Source organism: Somniosus microcephalus, chromosome 2 (genome assembly GCF_052327205.1).
Source record: "Somniosus microcephalus isolate GS21.2 chromosome 2, FLI_Smic_1.0, whole genome shotgun sequence".
NCBI lineage: Eukaryota > Metazoa > Chordata > Chondrichthyes > Squaliformes > Somniosidae > Somniosus > Somniosus microcephalus.
In genome coordinates this window covers 25,741,210-25,761,574 of record NC_140988.1, presented here as the reverse complement: position 1 = coordinate 25,761,574, position 20,365 = coordinate 25,741,210, and the positions used below count along the sequence as shown (strand labels likewise).

Here is a 20,365-nt window from a genome sequence, read left to right as displayed (position 1 = left end):
CTACAGTATTTATAGTCGTTATTTTCGGATAAGGGATAGTGTATCCTTTATCCGCACTCCCGAAAACCGAATTACCTCTGAAAACCGAAGTGTTTTCGCACACCTTCCGAAATTTTCCTAAAACCGAAACACAGCTGGTCCCGAGGTTTTCGGATAAAGGATAGTCTACCTGTATATGCCTCAGTTGAGGAAGCGCTTAGTGAAGGTGGCAAGAGGGGTTTCCCAGGAGGTCACACTGAAGATGGGTGTCAGGCTCCAAACTTCCACAGCTGTGGTTATGCCTTCTAAAAGTTCCCCCAGACCTGAGACAACAAAGTCCTGCCACCTGCAAATGATGGCTGATCAAATATCCTATTTAATGGTGGAGCTGCAGCTAATAGTCAGCAATCCAATTGTGCTCCCACCAAGTTTCACCGTCGCGTTTCAGAGCAGGCGTGCTTCCTGTCAGAAAAGGGTCAACATCACCAAGGCCTTTCAAAATGGGATAATAGAGGCAATTTAGTGCTTGTTAAGGGCCTTAAGGGCCTATCCCACCTCTTGGAGGCAGGATGGAGACGGGAGCAGTAAACACGATTTCTTGAAAATTGCATGGAGGCGGGGTTGGGCCCGCCCGCCACTTTTTGCAACTTTAAGACCCCACAAGCCTCCACGGCCCTGTGAAATTCGAGCCCTAGAAATTTTAGTTTGAGGTAAAATTAGCTGTCGAATCTTTTTTCCAAAAAAATGAGTGATTCGATTTTCTCATCAACAAACTGCAACAGCAAAATAGTAATGTTTGGATAGGGGTTTGCCATTGGAGTGTTTACATATGGATTTGAATGGTAAATGTTGGAGCTGGGGAGTAGAAGAGAGGAGATGGGGAGTGGGAAGAGAGATGGGGGGAGCAGGAAGAGAACAGAAGAGGAGAAAGGAAAGGGGCTCAAAGAAAAGATGGGGTATCCCTGCCACCATGTGTTAAAAATTAAAATTAAAATTAAAATGTAGGCATACAGCCTCCTTAAAAGGTTTCAGTGACTGACCTGCCTCCTGAGGTTGATCTCCCGCCCCCTGACCCGACTCAGTTAAAACCAGAAGTGGGCGGGTTGGAGTCGGGTATGAGAATTAAAACATTTTTACACTGCCCCAAGTCCACCCGTACGCAGCGGTTAAAATCCCCCCCCACACAGTGTATTTAAGCTGCATTCTAGGAATTGTGTTAGATGATTTCAAGTACGGCAATACTTATTTTGCCTCGTGCTGTCTTGCTAAACCTGGCACTTCACATATTAGCAAAGCAATTACATTTTGTTATTAGTACCTGAAGGTCTCTTCCTGTAGTTGTTCCAACTGGGTTTGTAGTTGAAGGTGTCTACGTCCTGCTGGGCTGTTGGGATCTTCGATCGAATCAGATTGGTTGAGGCGCTCCATAAGAGCTTGATTTTCTACTAATAAACTGCCTTTTTCTTCTTGTAGAGCTGCAACCTGTTTAAAATGATAGCAACTATGATTTTTTTTCTCTTTGATACAAAAACAATACAGAAAATCCAAGGTCCACTATGTATTTCCTTCAAAAATACTTCTCAATTATTAGAATATAGATACATCAACAACAACTTGCATTTATATAGCACCTTTAATGTAGGAAAATTGTCCCAAAGTGCTTCACAGAAGCGCAACATAACAAAAATTGATACTGAGCCAAAAAAGATTAGGACAGGTGACTAAATGCTTGGTCAAAGATGTACGGTTCAAGGCACGTCTTAAAGGAGGAGAGGTGAAGAGATGGAAAGGTTTAGGGAGGGAATTCCAGAGCTTAGGGCCTAGGTGGCTGAAGGCACGGCCACCAATCACCTGTCAACATTGCTAAAGTACTTTGATGTAAATTGTGCCAACATCCCCATCACACTTATTATTGCCAGTGACATCTGTAAGTGGCACTCTTAGTAGCATTTTCCAGTTTAGAGTGCCACCAATTCTCCATTGAAAACCTTTCCATTAAAATTATGGGTTTGTGTCTGCTTGCACTACCATGCTCTGGCTGGCTCCGCAGCATTTCTACCACTTGAAAGTCCTCTGTGGCAGACATTTTGTGTTGTGGCAGACATTGTGTGTAAAGGTGAGTTGAGTGCCTTTTCTACTCAGTTCTTTTCCGGACCTGAAAGTTTTTAATTTTGTCATAATGTTTTCATTAAGCAATTGCCAAGCTGAAATAAATTTCCCATGGCCCATCCAAATCTTGCTCTCCCACCAGCATTTTTCCCCTGATAATCAGACTCCCAGTTTTCCTCTCAAGGGCTTTATTCTCATACCTGGTCAGGAACTCACACCTTATTGATACCTAGCTTGCAATTAACACCATAATCTCTCACCAAATGTGGAATAGTGCCTCCAATACAGTCCCTAAGTGGTCCTGTCACTCCATGCAATTATCTTTGGCAACCCAGCAGTGAATTAGATGCCCTGCTGGAGGCCTCCACTTGTCCCGAGACTGCGTGCCTTAGTGTGTCTAACCCAGCGTCATATCACACCCCCCACTTTGGAAACGTTGAGTCCTTTTAACGGAGTGTGCAGGTGAGTGTATATATTTTTATTAGCAAGTGCACGTTACTCTCCAGATGTCTGCTAAGCCTGTTTTCATGCATTATCAGTGAGGGAACTTCAGTACAGTTTTGTAAAACTACCCACCCTTCCACTGCTCTCACTGCATTTGTGCCTTGTGTTTAAATCCCCCCCAGGACCTTGACTCTCCCCATCTCTGTAACCTCCTCCAGCCCTACAACCATCCGAGAACTCTGCGTGCCTCCAATTCTGGCCTTTTGTGCATCTTTCGCCCCGCCTTCAGCTGTCTAAGCCCTAAGTTCTGGAATTCCCTTCCTAAAGCTCTCCGCCTCTCTTTAAGGCACTCCTTAAAACCTAGCTCTTTGACCAAGCTTTTGGCCACCTAACGTCGTCTTTTGTCTTGGTGTCAATTTTTGTTGGATTATGCTACTGCGAAGCGCCTTGAGGCATTTAACTATGTTAAAGGCACTAAATAAATGCAAGTTATTGTTCCTCCAGTTCCTCATCTCTCTCTTAGCATCCACCCCCCGCCCCCCACACTTGACCAAAAAACTACATTTGGTCTCAACTCTATTTGCAATTTCATGCAGGGTCAACTGGTAATAGATTCAAAATCTTACAGCTGCACATACTTGACTTCTTGTTACACTTTTTCCCCACTGTAACTTCTTACATCCACATTTACAATGTGTTTTTATCTATGTAAACTCAGCAATGATTGCACAATCTCGACATTGGGTTCCTGCAAATCACTCAAAATGCTTTTTGGAAAAAATTACCATTTTTTCCCTCCAGTCACTCAAATTTCTAATGTCCATAATAAGACTTTAAACAAAATAAATACATTCAACAATATTACATATGCGAATTGTCTTGTGTCTTTTAATGCCTTTATTAAAGGTTTCGCTTAAGGCTTCAGCCTCTCCCAAAAGCCCAGGCTTGAATTTGATATTTTTGTGCAATGCTGCGAATTTGCTGAAAAGCTGAATTTGGATTGTCCAGTCTGAGAATTTGCAGTGTACCTAATTTCCCAGTCTAAGGATAAGGGGTAAACCATTTAGGACTGAGATGAGGAGGAATTTTTTCACCCAGTGGTGAACCTGTGGAATTCTCTACCACAGAAGGCAGTTGAGGCCAATTCATTAAATATATTCAAGAAGGAGTTAGATATATTTCTTAAGGCTAAAGGGATCAAGGGATTTGGGGAGAAAGCAGGGACAGGGTACTGAATTTGGATGATCAGCCATGATCTCATTAAATGGCGGAGCAGGCTCGAGGGGCCGAATGGCCTACTCCTGCTCCTATCTTCTATGTTTCTATGTATCAGTAATATTCAATCACCTATAGTGATGAAATATTATTCTTTAGTTTCTACTCAAAAGTTTTTCAAAATTATTTGAAGAAAAGCTAGTGGACAAATTTCAAAAACATTATTCAGTTAAAATTTATATTGAATTTTTTTTTTTTTTTTTAAACTGTGTGTATGCATGCAAGAGGTTAATGATTACTAATCTGTTAGATCTTTAGTTTTGTGTTCAACAAACTTTAGGAAGCACAGGTTCTGCCAAATACTGGCCTTGATGTTAACCTTTACATGGCATAGACACCCCTATTATAAAACAGCAAATCCTGTGATTCATGAGCAACACCAAGGGAAATCCAATATCCTTTTAAATTCTGTCACTATCATATCTTCTGTTGAAAATTCCTATGTAAACACCTCCCTATGGGATTTCCCGTTATAAATGTGTTCACACCTACCTATTAGATTGCTATGTAACCATTTTCTTGTGAAACCAATGTTGTTTTAACAGGATTTTTCAATTAATATGTCAGTGACGCTAGAATACTTAAAAAGAAAAAATTGCCTCATTGCAGATTTCCCTTAGCTCGGACATTCCCATTTCACCCCATTGGGCCTCCACCTCTCATTTCTCATCCATAAGCTGCTACATTTTCAGGCCTCCTCTGCCGCTGTCATTCAGCCTCAGGTCTGCTTACGTTAAATACATTTTTTCTGTCCAGTCGCATCTCCAGTAGCTGCAAAAAACAAATTATTGTTCCCATTGGGCAGTCAGGCCGTATAATGTCAGGCCACAACGTCCCCAGAAAATATGAGCCGCAAATGCTTGGCCAACAGGCTTAGCAAAATGAGGAAGCCCAACTGATGGACTAATCGAGTCCGTTACCAGGGAATTGAGTGTGCCAAATGCACACTGAGCTCTCAAAAAAACAGCCTGCTGCAAGGTGAGGAAACCGGTTGCCACATTCTTTCCCCGCCCCCCCACCCCCAAATTTCCTTCTGCTATTGTTATTTCTTATGTTTTTTTAAATTCCCCACTGTCACAGTTCAGCATTCTGTGGTGATTTCTTTCCACGAATAGGACCGAAACATGAGCGGTCTTCAAATCCGTTTTGATTTGAAGCTGGATACAGTGGTTAGCTGTTCAAGAAAGTCTTATGCCGAGTTCTCAATTCAATGGCAGTCAAGTGGTATTTTACATGAAGGGTGGACTGTTGTTTTCAAAATTTCTCAAACAATGGTCCATCTGTTAATAATATCTGATCGTTTAGGAGACATCTAGCATCTTGGTGTTGTCAAATTTCTTTGATCTCTGCTAGTCTTTGATGAGGGGCATTTAAAAAATTCACACAAGACACCAAAAGCCTGCGAATGCAGCATAAAGGCTGCAGGGTATGTTTGGAGGGGGGGGGGGGGCGCGGAAGCAATCTTTGCCCAGGTTGTTCAGGCAGGTGTCAGAAAGAAAGAGCCCATCCTTATTGCGTTAAGATTAGCATCCCTGAATGTGCTAGTGGAATGTCTGTTCTTCGTTTTTTTTAATACAATAGCAAACAGATACTGTACCGATTGTACCAAGTAAATTTCTTCATACTCCGTGTTCTGAACTAAGCAATGTCTTGCCTATTGTTAACTTGGTGCTTCAGAGAGTTTAAAGGAGTACACGTGCTTAAGGCATGGAGATGACAAGGGGGTTTTCATTGTTACATTCCTAGGCCCGCTACCTTGCAAGCAGAGTGGGTGTCAACTTCTGTGAAAAAGCAGGCAACCAGACTACTTAAGGAAGCGACAGACAGCACTGAACCTATTAAATACCTACAGCGAACCTGAATTCATAACACTTTCCTTTGCTGTTACCACTTCCTTTGTTAGTTTTTTTAAATTTCCTTCCTCTCTTGTTGCCGTCTCCTGTATTTTAAAAAAAATTCTCCATCACCCCTATTTCCAGTCCACAATTTTCTTAAATTCCTTTTGTCTTCTTGCCATGTCTTTTTTCATATTTCCTATTTTACTGTTCACATTTTGTATCTATCTCACACCATACAACAACAACTTGTCTTTACATAGCACCTTTAATGTAGTAACTGTCCCAAGGCGCATCGCAGGGGCATAATCAGACAAAAATTGACATTGAGCCAAAGAAGTAGACATTAGGACAGGTGATCAAAAGCTTGGTCAAAGAGGTAGGTTTTAAGGAGTGTCTTAAAGGAGAGGTTTAAGGAGGGAATTCCAGAGGTTAGGGCCTAGACAGCTGAAGGCATGGCCACCAATGGCGGAGTGAAGGAATAGTCCAGTGGTAAAGAGAAAAACAGTAAAAGAGCTGGGATTGGAGGTGAGGAAAGGACCACTCAAGACTGGACTTGAACAACTTGCCTTCAGGATAGTGAAGAAATAGACTTTGGTACTCACATGATCAGTAGAAGAGGGGAAGCAGAGCTACTGCTGGTGAACATTGAAATCAACAAGCAGAAGAGATTGAGCACCCATGGATCAAGGGTCGAGTGCAGGCGGATCAGTGCCAGTGGTCGAAATTTAGGGTAGAACTCTATTCTGCCGGATTCTATCTCAGGTTTTTTTTCCAAGCACCATTTACCGGCAGAGAAGCCATTGTCAGAGTTGATCAATTTGATTTTGCTTGGAAAATTATTGAAAACGTAGTTATTGCCGTTCACAGAATGAGAAAAAAGATGAATTTATTGAAGGGATGGATATGTATGTTTAGCCACAGAAGATTAGATGGGTTCCTGTTGAGAAAGGATTGTGGGAGAAGATAGGTGGTGTTGAATTAAGAGTGATTGTGCAGGGGGGCTTACTGGGCCCAATGGACTTTTCCTGACACTACTTAGCAACAGCAAACACAGTCCCAAAGCCCATTGTACTGTACTGTATAGTTTTGTACGATTGTTGCTTATTTTTGCCATGCTAAATCACTTGTCTTAGTCATAATCAACAAACTGAAAACTGAACTCTTGTTCCCTCACCACCGATTGCATCTCCCTCCTTATCCAACATCAGAGACTGAACCAGACTCTTCTATGCGACCCCGAGTTGAGTTTCCAACCCAATGACCTCGTCATCACAAAGACCGCCTACTTCCACCTCATTGTCTCTCCATACACCTGAGCTCATCCAAAACCCTGCTGCCCGTATCCTAACTCGCACCAAGTCCCGCTCACTCAGAACCCCTATGCTCTCAGACGTACATTGGCTCCCAGTCCGGCAATGACTCAAATTTAAAATTCGCATCCTATGTTCAAATCCCTCCATGGCCTCACCCCATCTTATCCCTGTAACCTCCTCTAGCCCTCCAACAGTCTAAGAACTCTGCGCTCCTCCAATTCTGGCTTCTTGTGCATCGCTGATTTACAATGCCCCACCGGTGGCGGTCGCGCCTTCAGCTGCCTAGCCACTAAGCTCTGGAATTCCTTCCCTAAGCCTCTCTGAATATCTATATATCTCTCTTCCTTTAAGACACTCCGTAAAACCTACCTCTTTGACCAAGCTTTTGGTCACCTGTCCTAATATTTCTATGTGGCTCGGTGTCATATTTTTGTCTTGGGATGTAAAGGTGCTATACAAATGCAAGTTGTTCTGGTCTTCCTCCAACATATTCCACTGTTCTGACTATATAGTTCAACATTCTATTGATTGCTGCTCTTTCAACTTCATTTTTCCTTCCTAGGCGCAGTAATTTATTCTGAACTATATTAAATTTAATCTGCCATTGCTCTGCCCACTTATATATTTTGTAATTTCTGACATGGGAAAAAGGTTGGGAAATGGGACTGTGTATTACCCTTTCAGAAAGCCGAGAGGCACCATGGGCCAAAATGCCTCCTTCTGTGCTGTAAAACTATGGCCTCGATATTATCCCTCCTTGGCCGGATGGGAGAGGGTCCCGGGGGGGGGGGGGAGGGGTGTGAAGAGTTAAAAATTAAAAATCGGGGAACGCCTCCCCAACCCGCCACATACGTGCCCCATTGCCGTTTTTACAATGGCAAGTTTGTCATGCAAGCGTCCCTGGGGAATGCTCCCCCGGCCCTTTAAAGAAGCCTTCATCCTCCCTTCTGCCAATCGTGGTTGCTCTCTCTCCCTCCCATGATCGCCGACCTTCCCTGCACCCCCAATCTCTAGCTCCCAACTTCTCGTGATGGCCGACCTCCCAACTCCCGATCTCTACCTCCCTCCCTCCCACAATGGCCGACCACCCAAGCCCCGGTCTCTAGCACCCTCCCTCCCACGATAGCCAACCTCTCAAGTCCCGATCTCTACCTCTCTCTCCCACGACAGCAGATTTCCCAATCCCCGATCTCTACCTCTCTCCCTCCCGCAATGGCCGACCCCTCAAGCCGGGATCGCTGCCTCCCTCCCTGCTACGAAGGTCAACCACCCAAGCCCCAATCTCTACCTACCTCCCTCCCTCCCGCGATGGCCGACCACCTAAACTCCAATGTCTGGTGCCCTCCCTCCTAAGAGGGCCAACCGCCAAAGTCACAATCTAAGCGCCCTCCCCCCTAAGATGGCCGATCTCCCAAGCCCTGGCCTCTACCTCCCTCCCCCCTGCGAAGGCAAGCCACCCAAGCCCCGATCTTTACCACCCCTCTTCGATGGTTGACCTTCCAAGCCCTGATCTCTACCTACCTCCCTCCCCCGGTGGGGACGGTCCCTGGTTGTGGGCTCCTGCCGCTGGTTTACCTGTCTGCCAATTTGGCTGGCTGCCGGGTGAGAGATGGAAGGAAAAAATTATAATGAGGTTCTACCATTAAATTCAGCAGGACCTCCTCGTCCCAGCCTTGCCGGGTTTCCCCCACACCCTCCCCGCCTCCTTATGATTCTATGCAGCTATATTCTTTTAAGCTGCTGTCAACTGTTAAAAGCCACATCCAATAGTTGAGAAAGATAAAATGCAAACACAACAGACAACCAAAGCAGTATTAGTTAGTGATCCCATAAGGATGGTATTAATACATTGCTCCAGCTGCATGCTACAAGTTGAAAAGATAAAGAATAGATTTACCCTTTCTTCTAGTTCAAGGCACTCTAATCTCAGTCTAGCAATCACATCTCGAGAAAGGTATGCCTTCAAAGCAAGGCAAATTTGAAGGATGTTAAAATTTATTCTCAAACAGGACACAGAAAAGGAAAAATGAGCAATACAAGTAAAACCATACATGACAGACTATTTAGGGACATAGCATCCAAACCTTGCTGAAATCAAGGAAAATTAGAGTTATGTGAAAGCTCCCTTTGTCATTATGCACTTCAATAAGAAAGCATCATTGTATCTGCAGTTGTGCTGTTCAAAGGAGAAATACAAGGAGGAAGCTTAGTTTATAAATGTCATCTGAACTTGCAGATTGCCTTAAACTCACACAGCTATTTACTATGCTTTATAATAAAGATCCATAGTTCTTTATAAAATTACATTTTCTAATTAAGTTAAGTAACAGATATACTGAGAAAAGTAAGTGTGGATAACCTTGCAATGATATCAAAAGTAATGTTGAGACAAGATACATTACTTCACTGGCTACAGTAATACTAGAATTTTTCCCAAGCAGATTACAGAAAACTACACTATACAGTGAAAACTGGAGGTCAGTAAATTACTGGATATAAAAATACGTTTGTCAAACAATTGTTGGGATACAAATGGCTATCACAGTGAGACCCAAGATAATCCTCTGCAAGAAATGTTTCCACATTTATTTTTCAAACCATCATGCAGAATTACATAGAAGTTACAGCACGGAAATAGACTTTTCGACCCAAATAGTCTGTGTTGGTGTTTAGCAGTAGTCCTAATCCCATGTGCTTGCCCTGTTCCCACATCCTTTACTCACTTTTTGTTCCCCCACCTATCTAACCTAGTCTTAAAATGTCAATGTGGTCTCTGCTTCAATCACTAACTCTGGTAATGTATTCCACAACCCCACAGCCCTCTAATTAAAAAAAGTTTTTTGTGCTCTTTGTCTTAAATCTTTTATTTATATGTGTATCGATGTCACCTCATTCTAGACCTTTCCATCACTGGAAATAGGCACTTTCTATCTATTTTTCCAAATTCACCTTTGTACTTTATTTCCTCATACCAAGCAACATGCTAGGTGAATCTACACTGTACCCTCTCTATTGCCTCAACATCCTTCTAATAGCATGGAACACAAAACAGCACACAGTAGTCCAACTGAGGTCTTAGTCAGGTTTTAGAGATTCACCATTGCATCTCATCTTTTATATTCTATGCCTGCTGTCAATGTTCCCTCTAATTTTTCTTTTCCTGCGTAGGCCCTTTAAATTTGCTGCGCAGCCATGCATGCGCAGTATTTCTTCCAGCGGCAGCAACTCGCAAGCGGACTGCGCGGGACCTTGTGATTGATGCACGGCCGCGCACCTTAGGTGGGGAACATTGTCTGTTGCCATAAAGTATTACTTTGTTATTTTAAAATCCAAAATGCACCACCTCACATTTACGGATTGATTTTCTGGGATTTTTGGCTCATTCCACCATCTTATTAATATCTCCTTGCACCTTCTTTTGGTCCTCAAAATTATTTACTATGGCTCACCTTTCAGTACTGTCTACAAATCGGGACACCATTCTAGCCCAATATCCAAATCATCGATGTACACAGTTAACAGAAGTGATCCCAGAGCAAAACCCTGTGGGACCCTCGTCCAACTATTCGGAGAAACTGCCCTCAACTCCTACTCTGTTTCCTAACCAGTTTTCAATCAAATTTGCTACCCTCCTTCTAATTCCATACCCCTCAATCTTCTCCAATAGTTTCCTGTGTGATACTTTGTCAAAGGATTTCTGAAACTCTATGTACAGCACATGAACTGCATTTCCCCCATCCACCATATCTGTCACTTCCTCAAAGAACTCTATCAGGTTTGAGAAGCACGATTTTCCTTTCTGAAACCCATATAGGATGCTTTTAATTATTTTCTCTTCAGCTAGATATTTAGTCATTTTCAAAATTTTCTCTACCACATATGCTAAATTAATTGGCCTGCAATTACCCAGGTTAGCTGTGGCTTCCTTTTTGAAAATGTGCATTACATTGGCCAATCTCCAGTCCTGTGGCACCTAGCCACTCAATAGCATCGTGGAATTAGCTTGTAGGGACTACACAATTTCTTCCCCCATTTCCCCCAGGATCCTCGGATGTATCCTATAAGGTCATGGAACCCTGTCGTTCTTTAGCTTAACTAACATCTCCAATACTTTCCATTTACTTATCATAATATCTTTTCTCTCACTTTTAACTAATTCAGGATTTACCTCCTCCACAGTATCGTTCATGTGAAAGACAAATCTCACTGTTAGGCCAATGTGATCTTGAAATATTATGGGACAGATTAGTTCAGAAAATGTGCAAATGCACATTCTTGACATCCAATCTAAAAGGTGTTAATGCAATTAACTTCCTGGCAGTAGACCGGAGCCAAAGAATGGCAACCTGTGACATCGTACAAGAGTCCTCTAGTATGCTCAACTAAACTTCATTCAGCTGTGACATGGGGAAAAAAGGGAAAAAAAGACAAAAGAATGAAAAGGGGCAGCAAGGAGAGGAGAAACAAAATAGACTCCATGGGCGCCATTCATCATTCACATTTTGTTTGAAGTTTCCTTACAGCAAAGGTGTTTGTTAACTATCACCAAGGACGATATTGTCCAGCTGTAAGTTATCGAAGGTCAGCATGTACAAATCCATAGTTATGTCTCCATTCTTTCCACTTTTTCTTCCCATCTCCCCTTCACTCCGAGGGTCAAAGGGACTTAGTGGCACATTCACTTTTAAGACCCTAGTTTAGGTCTAGCCCAAACCGATAGTAAAAGTTTCTCCTCTTTTTGCTGACTGCAAGAATCCTGTATAAAATGAGTTTGACCATGCTCAATCTGGATTTAGCACACACAAGTCCACTGCATAGCACAGCCCATAATTTGGCAAAAGACAACCTCGCTCATTCAGTGCATAAGAAGTGGTTAGGATGCAAAATAGAAATGCCACACACTCTAATAACAAGGTGCTGTTCATGAAGTTAGGAGCTAAGGCGGCATTTGGGGCAGAGAAGAGACAACTTTATTCTGCATCTCTTCAGTGTACTACCTAACTTGAAAGTGGTCAATGCAAACTTTGAAAGCCGAAGCTTCCATTCTCATGCATAGACATTGTTCACCTTGATGAATACTAAACAACAACAAAAATGAAGAGGTTCTATTTTTCCAGTTCAAGAATGGGTTCATACTTAAACCACATTTCCTGTATTAGCCCAGGTGCCTTAGGAGGCAGCATCTGGAGCTGTCTACTCTAATCACAATTGCCTCTTCTCTCCATATTTCCTTTTATATTCTTCCTTTTCAAATACCTATTAACTTCCCTGCTAAATTATTTGCAGTCTCTGCCTCAATACCTACTTGTGATAAGGCATCCCCTCCACTAATAACCCAATGTGAAAAAAAATTCTTGTAACTTCCCCTTCTTGTTCTTCCAGTGATAATCCTGATCTATGAAATTTTATTACTGATTTGCCAAACTGTGGAAACAATCTTCAACTCTCAAAATTTTTAATAATCTTGAAACCCTCCATTAAATGCACATTTAACCTCTGTGAAAAAGGTGCCCATTTTTGAAGCCTTTTCCCATAACTTTAATTTCTAATTCCTTTCATCATTCCAATCAACCTTCGCTGTACTTCTTCCGTGGCTCTGATACCCTTCCAATAATAGGATGCGCAGAACTGTGTGCAGTACTCCAAATATGAACTAACCAACATCTCGTACGTACGCAACATCATTTCCTTCTTTTATATTCAATGCCCAGGAGCATAAAATCCAAAAGTCTCTTTCACTTGTGGCCTTTTCCGTCTGTACTCTCCCACCTTTACAGATGTATTTATCACTACTCTTAATCACTCATCTTCCACTCAGTTAAGGATCGCACCATTTAGGGTATATTTTCTAGCACAATGCTTTTTTCTCAAAATGCACTGTTATATTTTCCTGCATTGAACGACACAATGAGCTAAATGGCCTTCTTCTGTTCTATAAACTTCTATAGTTCTATCCACCGCCTATCTTCCCACTCCACTCCTCTATCCAATTTTCCTTTAAAAGATAGTTATCTCTGCCTTTGTCTTAGCCATTCCTTATGACAAAGCATTCCACACTCCAACAATCCTCTCTGTAAAGAAATTTCTCCTAACCTCTTTCCTCACTCAGAGGGGAGAGAATATAAAACAGTAACTAGTGTTCCATCCCTAACATCAGTCGGGTTCACCCATGTTATATCATCTCTACGGCTTTAAAGTCTCATATCTTGTGGAATGTGGCCTGCTCAAGCAACTTTCTGATACTTAATACATAGGTACTTCACCTGAATACTTTGCAGATCCAGAATTCTCACAACAGGTATGACACACATATCACTAGCCTAGCTCCTAATCCTGCCACTCTATGATCTTAACTTCTGTGCAACTTTGGACTCAATCAATCAGAAAAAACTCTCAATTACTAGCTTGCTCTTGCTACCTCAGCACTGAAATCCTACTAAAGCCAAACCAACTCCTTTATCTTCTTTCAGCAAAAACGCTATCAACGTCTCATTCAGTAAACCCCTCGGAGCACAAGAAACCAAAATAGTGCAAAGCTTGGCAATGGCCTGCTGACGGCCTATACTTTCAAGCAAGCTTAGAGCACCATCCATTGTCGTTAAGTGTTAAATCCAGATAGTATTTGTAAAATTATAAACACCACTCTAGGTCACTACACTGAAGATAGTTTCTTTTTTTAAACTTTGTTCTCAGGAAGTAGGTGACATTATTGCCCACCCCTAGTTGCCCTGAGAAAGTTGTGGTGGGCCGCCTTCTTGAACTGCTGCAGTCCTCGAGAACTAAGTGGTTACTTAGATACAATGTTAAAACAGGTCTCATAAAGCCAGTCCATTTAAGAAACTAACAACTCTGAAGCAAAGTCAAATTAGAAGATTGACTGAATGATGCAAACGTACCTGCATATCCAGTTCATGGCATCTTTGTGAAATCTCCTCCTTGGCAGCCAAAGCTTCATTTAGCTCTTCAGTGGTTTTCTTCAACTAGGAAAGAATACAAATGAAAAAGGTCTTGTTTAAACACCATGACGGAGAAGATTGATAGCATGCATGCACAGGTGATGCACCCATGAGTTTCTGTATGCTTGAAAAATATTAAAAATCCCTCTAACAACTTTTCCATGCATGAACTTCCCCTCTTTTGGGCCTCAGGCTCATCAACTGCTGGAATGAAAGAAAGCAATGATAATGGCTAGATAATCTGCTTTAGCGATTGGTTGAGGGATAAATATTGCCCAAGACACCCGAGGGAACACATCGGCTCTTCTTCGAATAGTACCACGGGATCTTTTATGTCCAACTGAGAGGGCATCCAAAAGACGTCACCTCCGACGTCAACTCCCTCAGTACAGCACTGAGGTTATCAGCCTAGATTATGTACTCAAGTCTCTGGATTGGAACTTGAACCCACAATCTTCTGACTCAGGAGGAGAGAGTACTCAGTACACAAGACTGACACTTGGCTGAGGCCCAAGGGAGGGGAAGGTCATGCATGGTAAAGTTGGAGTAATTTGCAATTTGGGATTAGAAGTTTAGCGATTTTATTTCAGAATTAAATTGTGTTTAGTAATGTATCAATTTTGATTTTAGGGTAAATGGTGATTTAAGTGGCCACTAAAAGGAGATTTTTTTTTTTTTTTTTTTTTTTTAAGGGATTTGCCTGGTTGCTTTTGTGCTGGTTATTCATTGGTGGGAAAAGACACTGCGCTCCATCTGGCCAGTCCAGCGTTTCGGAAGTATAATATCCCACGATGCTTCTCATACTTATCTATCTCCAGGTATTTATCCACCTCTCTTTTGAATTCGCTAATGCGATCTGGCCTCAATGCCTTCCTTACCAATCCATTTTGTACATTCACCACCCTCTGCGTAAATTAGTTAAACAGTCTTTTCACTCTCCCTCTTCTAAATTTGGGGCTACGTCCTCTTACTGAAGAATCGTTGACTATGTTAAACATATGGACGTTAATGTTGTCGACGCTCTTCAGGATTTAGAATATTTGTATTTAAGCTCACCCCAAAGCCTTCTCTTCTCCAAGTATAAACATTTCCAGCTTCTGCAGCTTCTCCTCATGACTCACGTGCCTAGTCCCAGTTATCAATTTACACATCATTGCACCTTCCACAATGCATGGAGACCATTTCTCAATGGCCAGAATTATACACAGTACTTCGGGTGGGCTGGACCAGGGCTCTGTAAAAACCCAATCATTTCAGAGATTCGTGCTCTACCCTTCAGGTTATACAACCCAAGATTCGATTTGGTCTTTTTTCTGCTGCTAGACATTTTGCTAATAGCTGCAGTAATATAGCTCATATCGCCTCCGTTTATTATCATTTCCCATCTCAGGACTTGGCATGTGTCCGCCTCAGATAATATCTTGGACTTGTCACGCAACCTATCCAACTCCTTCTATATTTGATCAGTCCGTTCCAAGTTGTTTGCAATCACGGCCAGTGTAGTATCATCTGAAAATTGGAGTTTTGTTTTTGTCGTGAAAGACAATTCGGAATATTTTCTTAATGGTGGGAGACTAGGAGCTGTGGAGGAGCAAAGGGATTTAGGTGTCCATGTACAAAAATCATTAAAAGCTAGTGCATAGATGTAAAGTAATCAAAAAAGCTAATGGAAGGTTGGCTAGTATCTCAAATATTGGAATTCAAAAGTGAGCAAATGCTGCTTCAGTTGTACAGATCCTTGGTCAGACTCCATCTGGAGTACTGCATTGGCTTTGGGCACCAAACCTCTGGAAAGACATATTGGTTTAGGAAAGCATACAGCTCATATTCTCTAGATTACCAGGGCTTAAAGGGTTGCATTATGAGGGCAGGTTGCATAAACTTGGTTTGTATACCCTTGAGTTTGGAAAGTTGAGGGGTGATCTGATCAAGGTATTTAAAATGACTAAGGGATTCGATAGGATAGATACAGAGTAACTGTATCATCTGCTATGCCATTTAGGAGTGAAATCAGGAATCACTTTTTCCCCACACAAAGGGTGGTGGAAATCTGGAACTCACTCCCCAAAAGACTCTGGTTGCTGGGTCAACTGAAGTATGAGACGGAGATCGATATCAAGGAATATGGAACAAAGGCTGGTAAATGGAGTTGAGGTAAAAATCAGCCATGATCTAACTGAATGGCGAAACAGGCTCGAGGGGCTGAATGTCCTACTCCTTTTCCTATGCTCCTACCTGGCGATCAAGGTCCAGATAAGCATCATTCCCAACTGATGCTGGAGTTTCTTTACTCATGAGCTGTAAATACAAAATGCAAATTAATCTGAGAGAAAAATTAAGTAAACTGATCAATCAAGTGCAAATAAAAAATGAGGTCCCAAACAGTTCCCAATGGTTTTTCTTTAAAATAAGCTGGCTGAAGTAAACAAACTACATAACTGGGACAATGAGCATAAGATGAGAGGACACAAATACAAAATTCACAAGCCTCAATCAAAGTTAGAGAAATCATGGTTAAAGATCAAAAGCTTCTACGTTCCACAACCTCCCCTCCACTGCCCCAAGAATAGTAGATATAATTTTGAACAAGAGGACAAATTTTAAAAGCTTAATTCAGGTAAAATTTATCAATATCATTTGTTTTTTATAAAGAGAGGAAGCGTCTGAGAGAGAAAAAAATTGACAATGTACTTATTACGCACTGTTGTGGCTTTTGTTTTGTATTTGAACATCCCAAATCACTTCATAGCCTATGAAGTACTTTTGAAGTCTCGTTGCTGTTGTAGGGAACCGTGGCAGCCAATTTGCACATGGAAAGTTCCCACAAACTGCAATGAAGTAAATGACAAGATAAACTGTTTTTTTTTTTTTAAAAAGTGATATTGGTTGAGGGATAAATGTTTTCTAGAACACTGGGAGAACTCCCCTGCTCTTCTTCCAATTGTGCTTCAAGTTCTTTTACATTCCTCAAGAAGGTAGACAGGTACTCGGTTTAACTATTAATCCAAAAGACAACACCACCAATAGTGCAGTTCCCTTACTACTACACAGAAGTGTCAGTTTGGATAGTGTGCTCGAGTCTCAGGAGTGGGGCTTCAACTTCTGGTTCAGAAATGCAAGGCGCCACCCTGGCACCTATTTAATTGTGATTTTTGTTTTTGTTTTATTTAAACCCTATTTTGGACATTAGAAAGTTTCGTTATGTAGAATAAAACCGTGGATAATTTTTTGAAAAAAAGAATGTTGAATTTTTCGATTGGTTCATCAACAAACTAACGGTGAAATGTTTTCATACAGATTAACCATTATAAAATGTTGACCTGTTCAGATTGGGTTTAGTGCCTTTAATGTACAAGAAATATCCCATGGTGCTTCACAGAGGTGAGGAGAAAATAGGCACCGAGACAAAAGTTGTATTAGGAGAAGTGACTAAAAGCTTAGTCAAACAAGTAGGTTTTGAGGAGTCAAAGAAGGAGAGCAAGATAGAGAGGGAGAGGAGTTTAGGGAGAGAATAGCAGAGCATGGGGTCTAGGCAACTAAAGGCACAGCCGACAAATGGTGGGGCGTGCAAGAAACTGGAGTCAGAGGACCAGAAAGTTCTAGGTGGGAGTACTGCATCACTGATGGGTATAGAGATAGGGAAGCTTGAGGCCTTGGAAGAATTTAAGCACAAAATGAAAATATGAAATTGGAGGATTTAGGCAGGAACCAATGTAGGTCAGTGAAAAAAGGGGCAATAGGCAAGCAGGACGTGGTGTAGGATAGGATATGGGCAGCAGAGTTTTGAATGAGATGAAGTTTATAGAGGGTGGAAGATGGGAAGGATGGCCAGGAGAGCAGTGAAGTAATGGAGTCTGGAGGTGACAAAGGCATGCATGAAGGTCTTGGTGGCAGTTGGGTTGAGTTAAGTCAGAGGCAGGCGATGCTACGGATGGTGAAGTAGGCAGTCTTTGGGATGGAGATGATAAGCGTTTGGAAGTTAAATTCAGGGTTGAAAAGTCTCATTGCAGTCTGGTTCAGCCTGATGGTGTCAATGTTTGCGAGGAAGGTGACCCTATGTCTATGGATGATGTCGCCGTGGGGGGCCAAGGATGGCATGGGGGTGAGAAAAGAAACCATTGCTAGAGATGCTTTGGCTACGATTGAATAGTTAATAGGGGAACCAAGTGACTGCACTCCATTCAAGCTGGAGAATGGGAGAGAGGCTTTGGAGAAGGATGGTGTGGTTGGCTGCACGAAGGTCATGGAGAATGGGGAGGGTTAATGCACCACAGTTCGAGAATGTTGCTTATGACTTTGGTTAGAGCTGTTTTGGTGCCATGAGAGGGGCGGAAATCTGTTTGAAGTGATTTAAACATAGACTTGCAGGAGATATAAGCATGGATCTGTGAGATGACAACACTTTCGAGGACTTGGAAGAGGAGATTGGAGATGGGGTGGTAGTTTGCAAAGACAGAAGTCCAGGGTGGGTTTTTTTGAGGTTGGCAATGATTGCAGTTTTGAAACGAGGGGGATAGTGCCTAAGAAGAGAGCACTATTTACAATGAGCATGGGAGTTAAGAAAGTTCAATCCTTTCAAACTTTCACCAGAAAGTGCATCGTCTGGTGTGTTAGAACAGCATGGTCTGGTGTGTTAGAACAGCAAAGAGTCCATAGCTAAAAACATAGCCTTGAGTGGCATTTAAATTCACCTGCCTTCAACAGAACAAATTTTGTGAATTCATGATTTGATTTCTAGAAATAAAACAAACTGCAACATAATTCTCCATCTCAATGAAGGAGAATCTGCCAGCATTAATTCCATGTTGTAGAAGCACACTGCTTGTTGGTTAACAATAAATAAAATTGACAGTAGCTGTACAGGTAGAAAAAGTAAGGAGCATGGCAATATGAGACACTTAATGATAACTTAGAAGCAGGGGACATGCATATACAACCTACCTCCTGAATGGCTGCCATGACAACGTGCTGAACAGACTCTTCCATCATCATGATAGTTTGTATTTGTTCTGAAAAATAATCAAGGTGAATTTATGCTACTTATCTAAAGAGTGCGTAATGTACAATTAAATTATATGCTATTGATTGATTAAGTAAGGAAGCTTTTTCCAATATAGTTGAGCCCAAGGAATTGGTGTATAATGTATTGTGCATAGAAGTGGTTACATCTGCAATTCTGGATCTTGCAGAAGCTTTCGGGGTAGTACAGAAGAAAATAAATGAGAAATGTCTTTCTTGACGATAATTTTTTAGATTTTAAAAGTGAAATTTCCTGTGCTTTTTAGATATGGTAACTTTCAATCATAAACAATACATTCATGACAAGAAATGACAGCAGCACATAATTTAGGCCACTGGTTTTCAAACTTTTCTGTGTGGAGCACCTCCTGCAAATATTGACACACTTCTTAAAGAAAAACAGTGCTTTCATGCAGAATTTTCTTTTACTATACAATGCAGAAATTTGAGGACGTCAAGGACCTCCTCAGAGACTCACTGCTGTCTTCAGACTCCAGATTAAAAACCTATGATCTAAACTGTACTGAGAGAGTCTCAAGGGTGCTGTAATTCAGAAAAGGCATTAAATCATGGCTCCAGGGGATTCTCATGTTCAAGCCAAATGTCCTCCCTCAAACAATGCCACCAAAAGTAGATTAAAAGGCATTTACAGTACCTCTATTACTTGCTATGCCCTGAATGACATTGATGTCAGATCAACTCCAGCAACATGGAGGATGCAAAATGAAGAGGAGGGAGAATTGCATGGGCCAGGTTCTGATGTCTCAACATCAAAATTAGCTTATGGGGAAAGCAGTCCTGTGAATCATATAATTTTACAGTGCACAGAGGCCATTCATCCCAACATGCCTACTCTCTGAAAGAGCTATCCACATAGTCCCATTCCCCTGCCCTTTTCTCATATCCTTTTTTCAAATATTTATCCCTTCACCTTTCACATTCTGATCCGCTATGGTTTCTCCAAACTCTTCCTTTTAATCCTCTTCAATGTGTACACTCGTTGCTGACCCATTGATTAGTAGAAATAATTTTTCCTGATTTAACCTTCTTTATTCTAATGAAAAGAGCCCACTGTTCATCAGAATCAACTAATTAAAAAGTACTGCTAACAGAGAAATCTTGGCAATAAGGGATGAGGCCTACTGTCTGTACTACAGATCCGGACAAAGCCAATTTCTACCACTTTTCAAACAAAGAGAATGGTGCTTTGGGTGCATCATATCCTGCGGCCAAAAGTACATGTGTTGTGGCAGAAGTATAATGGTTGGTGTACACTTGTTGCCTGGTGGGGGCAGCTTAGAGGGCACTGGAGATGATCAACCTCGAGTATCCAAGGTTCCAGCCAGCAAGCTAACCTGATGTTAGTAACATGGATGCGCAGGACTTGCATATTTACTATGATCGATATATAAATATAAGAAACATCAGAAGC

General features: G+C 41.7%; 1 protein-coding gene across 7 annotated transcripts in view; it reads right to left on the bottom strand.

Annotated features, from left to right (window-relative positions):
- Positions 1-20,365, bottom strand: part of hook3 (hook microtubule-tethering protein 3) — a 127,473-nt gene that overhangs the window by 59,001 nt on the left and 48,107 nt on the right. For 6 of the 7 annotated variants that reach the window (XR_015080978.1, XM_086007766.1, XM_086007748.1 and 3 more), the window contains exons 6-10: positions 18,856-18,923; positions 16,150-16,212; positions 13,855-13,938; positions 8,856-8,918; positions 1,298-1,461 (exon numbers count right to left, since the gene is read on the bottom strand). Coding sequence is in view for 6 of the 7 variants with exons in the window: in XM_086007766.1 (XP_085863892.1) it covers positions 1,298-1,461; positions 8,856-8,918; positions 13,855-13,938; positions 16,150-16,212; positions 18,856-18,923 (442 nt within the window). In the remaining variant the exon portion in view is untranslated. The remainder of the gene's footprint in view (positions 1-1,297; positions 1,462-8,855; positions 8,919-13,854; positions 13,939-16,149; positions 16,213-18,855; positions 18,924-20,365) is intronic. The other variant, XM_086007773.1, reaches the window with a different exon arrangement.